The sequence below is a fragment of the Bison bison genome, unplaced genomic scaffold (genome assembly GCF_000754665.1).
Source record: "Bison bison bison isolate TAMUID 2011002044 unplaced genomic scaffold, Bison_UMD1.0 scf7180017864050, whole genome shotgun sequence".
Classification (NCBI taxonomy): Eukaryota; Metazoa; Chordata; class Mammalia; order Artiodactyla; family Bovidae; genus Bison; species Bison bison.
The window spans coordinates 4,691,042-4,698,988 of record NW_011494622.1 but is presented as its reverse complement, the minus strand read 5'-3'; the positions used below and the strand labels follow the sequence as shown (position 1 = coordinate 4,698,988).

The 7,947-nt window shown below is 34.8% G+C and overlaps 1 protein-coding gene across 2 annotated transcripts in view; it reads right to left on the bottom strand.

Annotated features, from left to right (window-relative positions):
* Positions 1–1,695: 1,695 nt before the first annotated feature.
* LOC104985553 (chromosome unknown open reading frame, human C4orf47) overlaps positions 1,696–7,947 on the bottom strand; it is a 14,854-nt gene continuing 8,602 nt past the window's right edge. The window contains exons 7-8 of one of the 2 annotated variants that reach the window (XM_010835779.1): positions 3,553–3,719; positions 1,711–1,952 (exon numbers count right to left, since the gene is read on the bottom strand). In XM_010835779.1, coding sequence (XP_010834081.1) covers positions 1,904–1,952; positions 3,553–3,719 — 216 coding nt within the window. In that variant the 3' untranslated portion in view covers positions 1,711–1,903. Of the gene's footprint in view, positions 1,953–3,552; positions 3,720–7,947 lie in introns of both variants that reach the window. The other variant, XM_010835780.1, reaches the window with a different exon arrangement.

The window sequence follows — 7,947 nt, the reverse complement described above, 5'->3', positions numbered from 1 at the left end:
AGAAAAAATTGGGTCTAGAAGCAGAGCACTGCAGCCTCTACACATTCTGATTTTCCGCTCTGGGAGGCCTAGAATGGCAGAGGGACGAGTACTAAGAAAAAAACCATGAATCAAAAATAACTCCTCCAACACATTGTACTAATCAGTTCAGTTCAGTCGCTCAGTCGTGTCTGACTCTTTGCAACCCCATGGACTGCAGCACGCCAGGCTTCCCTGTCCATCACCAACTCCTGGAGCTTACCCAAACTCATGTTCATCAAGTCAGTGATGCCATCCAATCATTTCATCCTCTCTCCTCCCCTCTCTTCCTGCCTGCAATCTTTCCCAGCATGAGGGTCTTTTCAAATGAGTCAGTTCTTCACATCAGGTGGCCAAAGTATTAGGGCTTCAGCTTCAGCATCAGTCCTTCCAATGAATATTCAGGACTGATTTCCTTTAGGATTGACTGGTGTGGCCTCCTTGCAGTCCAAGGAACTCTCAAGAGTCTTTTCCAACACCACAGTTTAATTAATAGATACTGTAAACTTCCCTTTTATTTTTTTATTTTTTTAAATTTTATTTTATTTTTAAACTTCACATAATTGTATTAGTTTTGCCAAATGTCAAAATGAATCCGCCACAGGTATACATGTGTTCCCCATCCTGAACCCTGCTCCCTTCTCCCTCCCCATACCATCCCCCTGGGTCATCCCAATGCACCAGCCCCAAGCATCCAGCATCGTGCATCGAACCTGGACTGGCAACTCGTTTCATATATGATATTCTACATGCTTCAATGCCATTCTCCCAAATCTTCCCACCCTCTCCCTCTCCCACAGAGTCCACAAGACTGCTCAGTGTCTCTTTTGCTGTCTCGTACACAGGGTTATTGTTACCATCTTTCTAAACTTCCCTTTTAAATACCACCACTACCCCACCCCAATTGAATGAGAACTATTGAGAGATACCTCACTATGAATTACAGGAATGTATTTAAATCATAACTTTTAAGAACAGATTTTTTTTTTAAGTGATAGGGCCAGTGAAGAGGTAACATGGGAAGGAAAAGGATAAGACCTAGAGAAGCAGCTACAGAGGAGAATGAGAGAACACAAGGACCAACTTCATCCATTGAAACCTGGCCATTTTGTATAAGATACTGAACTGAAAGTGCATCCCCAGTCTCCCATCCCCCACACCCCCCCCCCCACCCTCACCAACCCTGCTCAGCCTGGGGCTGCCACTGGCAGATCGGATGCTTTATACAGGATATACATAAAAGGCACCATACCACATTAACCGAGCTATCTGCCTCACTATACAACGCATGTATATGAGAATCTATTAAATAAGACTGGATCAGTACTTCCCTGATGTTAAGAATGCTTTAATGGACCGAGACACTTGGATAGCTGTCAACTCAACCTCCAAATACCTCCGAGAAGGAATAGCAAAATAAGAATCTACTGTAAAGCAACTACACTCCAATAAAAATTAATCTCAGAAAAAAAAAAAACAACAGAAAAACAATACCACTTAATAGAAAAATAAGCATTCATTGTGCACGTTCTACCCCTCCAGTCCCCATTTTCATACCTACCCTCCAACTCGGCAATATTCTTAATGTTAGGAGCAAAATATGTCAAATTAAAGAGTACACTTTGAGATTTTATAACAGTTTCAAACAGTCCTAAACATCTCCTCAGAAACACAGATCAAGAAACAGAGCAATTATTAACAAATACTAGTCATTTATTGATGTAACAGTAGGAAAAGAAGGAAGAGCATTAGAGTCACAGCCTTAAATTTCTTCTAAATGTTTGAGCTATTTGTTCCACACATCTTATATACTTTTTCAAATAATAAGCACTTGATAGTGTATTTTTGGTAGTCAGGACCTGTAAGGTTATTTGTCTTCCATATGCTAATAGGATTGTACTGAAGCAGTCTTGTAGTTCTTCGTATTTAGTGCCCTAAAATTGGAAAATAAATGCACATTTAATTTGATAGATCTGCGTATTCTTGTAAAAAAAACATTTTGCAATTAAAAGTTAACAATCCAAACAAAACCAAACTTTCTCACTAAAGAAAAAGCTTCATGTATATCAGATATACTTTTAAAATGTAATATAAGAGGGAAAAAATGGTTTATGAGACTAAATACTACTACTACTTTTAAATACTACTTCTCAGAGTTTTAAAATTAGGCTAAAAGAAGCTAAAACTTGATTTAGGATAACATTTGTGATAATGTAAAAAAAAGATATTTCAATAAACTCAAAATACTAAACAAATGATAAACTTCTGAACAATCGATACTTTTTTCCTTTGCTTTAAACATGTGTGCTAGAGCATCATAGAATTTTCTCACCTCTGTTCTCCGGATAGCCACACAACTTGAAACCACACTCCTCCCCACCCCACACAAAATTCCATTTATTTGAGTGTGAGTGTGTTGAGGAAAATTCTAACTTTACTGTCAGTTCGGCTGTCAAAGGATAAAGGTCAAAGGACATGGAAAAAAGGCTCCACATCTTTGTTTCCCAAATGAATCCTCTACCAACTAGCCTGCAAAAAAATATTCCTATAGACAACAGTTAAACTATATAAATAATGAAGGGCAGCCTTACTTTTGTGACTATAATAATGATGTTCTTACAATCATTATCTACAAGTAATAAAGATGCTAGTGTTTCTACAAAAGGCATATGAATTTGATGTCCTTTTCCCAATCCATTGTATGATTACAATGAAGTTAGAAATATGTAAGTCAGTCAAATTGGCATTAAAACTTTTTTAGTGAATAGGCATAAAGGGAATCAAATGAATTATTAGTATTTATGATCTTTCACATATAACAAAAGAATGACAGGCTGTCCTTTTCTAAATTATATTCTGAACTTATAAGAACTTTTCAGTTTTGAGAGTGCTCAAAACCTAGGAAAGATATGAGTTTTATGATACGTGAATAATATACATATACTTTTCCTCGAAGTATTTTTAATTAATCAGAATATTTCTAGTTCTCATAGAGGGTTATTTAAAAGTTAAAGACAGAATAAGTGTCATTAAGAGTCCACACAATTACTGAGAGTTTGGGGCCTATACAGAGATAACAATTTAATGAGTCAAAAGATCCTTTTAAGAAACAGACAATGTTAATATGTACTGCTAAGTGAAATATATATATATATATATATGCATGTATGCATGCTAAGTCACTTCAGTCATGTCTGACTCTTTGTGACTCTATGGACTGTAGCCCACCAGGCTCCTCTGTTCAAGGGATTCTCCAGGCAAGAATACTGGAGTAGGTTGCCATTTGCTTCTCCAGGGGACCTTCCCAACCCAGGGATCGAAACTGTGTCTGTTTGGTACAGATAAATTAAGCTTTTTCAATTGGGAATTTCAGAAGATGGGAAAGAACTTCTACAGGGGAGGGCAGGTATAAAGAAGCAGCTGAGATTTCTAAAGTCACCCAGATTTGTCAACTTTTAAAAGTATATATAAATAAAAGATAATACTCTGAAGAAATCTAAAAGCAGGAAATAATTTATGGGCTAATATTACTACCTTTTGACATTCAAAGCCATTATACTTTCAATTGGTCTGCTTTTTGGTCCACCTGGAGGATGGAAAACCTTAGCACTTTTGCTGGATAGGCTTTTCAATTTAACCACGTAAGGGTCAGCAGAATGTGAAGGGTAAGGATCAAATGTTCCTGCCTTCATTCCACCAGCCTACAAGTAAAAATGAGACAATTTAATGTGGTTCTGTCAAAATGCTTCTGACAAAAATTAAATGTGAAAAACGGTCATACATATTTGTGTATTGTACATGGAGCTGGTTTTACATTTAAAGAAAACTGTTTATTCTGTTTAATTCAAATACCATCAAAGGGTCTTCCTACCACCAATTTTATGGGTTAAGACACAATAATTCCAAAAGTTCTCTATTAAAATGCATATAGTTATAAGAAGGTAATATTCTAAACTGTTGCCAACAGTTAATATATTAGTGAGTTTATCAGATCAGGCTATGAACTACACAGGATGTGAGTCCATTCCTGAGGGAGTGAGAGCCAGGTCACATGTATTTTGATACAGGAAGAAGTTAGGGTTCAGAACCAGAGGACGAAAGATGAGGCCAGAAGTAAGGTTTATCCAAAAGGAAGCCTGGCACAAGACGAGTTCAGTAAACATCAGTAAATGATGGGGAAGATACTGAAAAAAAAGTTTTTAATAAAAATAAAGGAAAAGCACATAGAAAAAGAGAGTAAGAGGCAAACATAACCCACAATCAGTCCTCCACACCAGCAAGGTCTGCATCCTCAAATTCATCCAATCTCAGGGTGAAAATATTTTTTAAATGAAGAATTCCGGAAAGTTCCCCAAAAGAAAAGTTGAACTTGACATGCACAGGAAACTATTTACATAGTATTTGCATTGTATTAGATATTGTAAGTAGTCTAGAGATGATTTCCATTATACAGGAGGATGTGCAAAGGTTACACACACATACTAGGCCATTTTATGTAAAGGACCTGAGCATCCTTGAATTTTGGTATTCTGGGGGTAGCGGGCAGTGGTCTTGAAACCAATCCCCCATTGATACTGAGGAATAACTGTACTATACGTTGTACTTTTCTTATAATCTATTAAGAGAAGTCAATCATTTTTGACCTATATGCAAAACAAACATTTACTTTGACTTTTTAAACTGATACATATTAACAGGATTTTCATCATATATGGTCACCAAGAAAAGTCTATTCAATCACAATAATCCATTTAATTAGGCATCCTTTCTCTTACAGTGTCTAAGCCAGATATATAAGAAAATGTGATTTATTTGAAAGATATGGTTGTTATTTTTCAAGTTATCAAGATTGAGACATATGGATTCGTTTAAAAGCAACAAATAATAAGGAATCTAAAGAAAATACAGTTGATTAATTGATGTAAAGCAAAACAGATGAATAGAAAATGGAAAAATACATATGGTAAGTAAACCAACTCACCAGATGATGCTTAAAAAATTAACAGGTAAATCTATATTATAAAGATTGAGAAATAGGTGGAAGAAATTTATACATATATGGAATATCAAAAACTGTAAGATAATATTTTTTTACACCTCTACATTGACAAATTTGAAAACCTGAATTAAATGAATGGTTCTCAAAGAAAAATATTGTCAAAGTGACTCAGAGAGAGGACACCTACAGAAAATAGATGGACATCATGTAAGAAATTAAGCTCAGAACATTTACTATGAGAAGTCTTTTAAATTTTCAAGGAAAAGATATATTTGATGCTATTAAACTCTTACTTTAAGATGCTAGCATCTACTTATATCAAAATAGAACAAGGAATGTAAAAAATACAAACCAGTCACAACACTTATAATAATTGATACAAAAATACTTAATAAAATATTAACAAATAAAACACAGTATCACACTTAAAGATTAATACAACACAGTCAAGTGAGAATCACTTCAAGAAATCTATTACTTTTACTCACCTTATAATAACTTAATGGAGAAAAACATAGATGGTCTAGAGAGATTATACTAAAACATTCAACATAATTCTACAAACATTCCTGATTTAGTCTTATTTATTTAAACATGAACGCTAGAGGTACTCCCATGATCCCCATATCATGTCTAAACACTGGGCACAAGCATGACATGAGAGAGAGAAATATTGGAAAGGAAGGAGCAAAATTATTTGCAGATAATATAATCATATATCTAAAGATCCAAAGAGAATCAATGAAATACCTATTAGAATATAAAATTTAATAAAGTGCCAGTTACTTTAAAAAAATCAGATGTTTTAATAAGAACAAATAATATAAGGGGATTGATGGGGAAAAGAAACTATTGACCAGGACCTTAAAATAAGAATAAATATGACACATAAATCTATGTGAAACAAAATATAAAAATCTACAAGACAAATAAAGGTTTCTGTAAGTAGCTTAATTCTAGATAAGAAGATTCAAAGTATAAAAATGCTAATACAATCTAAAATCTAAAGATCTCAATTTAGAGCAAAACACCAAAGGTCTTTTTTCCTCAGAACTTCACAAAATAATTCCAAAGTTCTAAATAATACTACTGGAAAACAGTCATATAAACTTATTTTAAGAATAAGAAGAGACTAGACCACCCAATATTAAAATGCAATAATAATTAAAAATAGTTTGGTACTGATAGAAATAAATATCAATTAAATAGAATGAAAATTCAGGGGGAAAAAAACACTAAAACTGGGAATTTTTATTTGATAAAGTGGCATTTCAAAACAGGGGTGTTAATTATTCTATCTGTGAGATCAGGAACAATTGGTTCTTTAAAAAAATTTTTTACTTAAGTCCACGTATAATAAGCTGCACCCATTTTAAGTTTACAGATTCTGTGAGTTTTGACAGACGTGGTTTTTCCAGTAGTTATGTATGGATGTGAGAGTTGGACTATGAAGAAAGCTGAGTGCTGAAGAATTGATGCTTTTGAACTGTGGTGTTGGAGAAGACTCTTGAGAGTCCCTTGGACTGCCAGGAGACCCAACCAGTCATCCTAAATGAACACCCTGGGTGTTCATTGGAAGGACTAATGTTGAAGCTGAAACTCCAATACTTTGGCCACCTGATGCAAAGAGCTGACTCATTTGAAAAGACCCTGATGCTGGGAAAGATTGAGGGCAGGAGGAGAAGGGGACAACAGAGGATGAGATGGTTGGATGGCATCACTGACTCAATGGATATGAGTTTGAGTAAACTCTGGGAGTTGGTGATGGACAGGGAGGCCTGGCGTGCTGCAGTCCATGGGGTCACAAAGAGTCAGACACATCTGAGCGACTGAACTGACTGGCTGATACACCCTTGAAACCACAAAGGCAATCAAGCTATGGAACACATCCTCCCCTCAACGCATCCTTCTGTCCATAAAACTGAATTTTGAAAAAGATAAAAGCTCGATCCTTACCTTGTTCTTACCATCAAAATATATTCCAGATGAAAATTTAAATGCAAAAAGATAAAACTAGTTAAGAAATCAAGAATGCATATTTCACTAACGTTGCTGGGAAGGAAATTTATTCTGAGAATGACACAAACTCAGCACAGAGGACTGACAAAATCATTATTTTATGTGTTTTTATCATTATAAAGTTTATATTTTATAATGATAAATCATTATTGCTATTTCTGAATAGAACAGAATATAATAACCAAAGTCAAAGACTCAACAGACTAGAAAAATTATTTTCAACAAAAATGATAAAACAATATCCTTAATATATGAAAAGATCTTACAGATCAATATGAAAAAGACAAATATCTTAATTGAACATTTGCAAGAAAAGGAACACACAATTCACAGAAAAAAAAACTAAGGTATAAACTAATTCTATAAACTATAAGGGAGATTTTGATTTTTATTCACACTTGTAAACCTCAGCAGAAGGGAGACACTTCATTTTAACCACCCTTCAAAAACTAAAGATGGCCTAACTTTTTATGGTTTTGAGAAAAACTATACCTAAGATATAGACAGGTGCTTAGAAAATTCATTGTAAATTAAAATACTTTAGAGATGAGTAATAATTATTTCAGCAATACATGAACCATGAACTTCCTGATGTTCAAGCTGGTTTTAGAAAAGGCAAACGAACCAGAGATCAAATTGCCAACATCCGCTGGATCATGGAAAAAGCAAAAGAGTTCCAGAAAAATATCTATTTCTGCTTTATTGACTATGCCAAAGCCTTTGACTGTGTGGATCACAATAAACTGCGGAAAATTCTGAGAGATGGGAATACCAGACCACCTGACCTGCCTCTTGAGAAATCAGTATACAGGTCAGGAAGCAACAGTTAGAACTGGACGTGGAACAACAGACTGGTTCCAAATAGGAAAAGGAGTACGTCAAGGCTGTATATTGTTACGCTGCTTATTTAA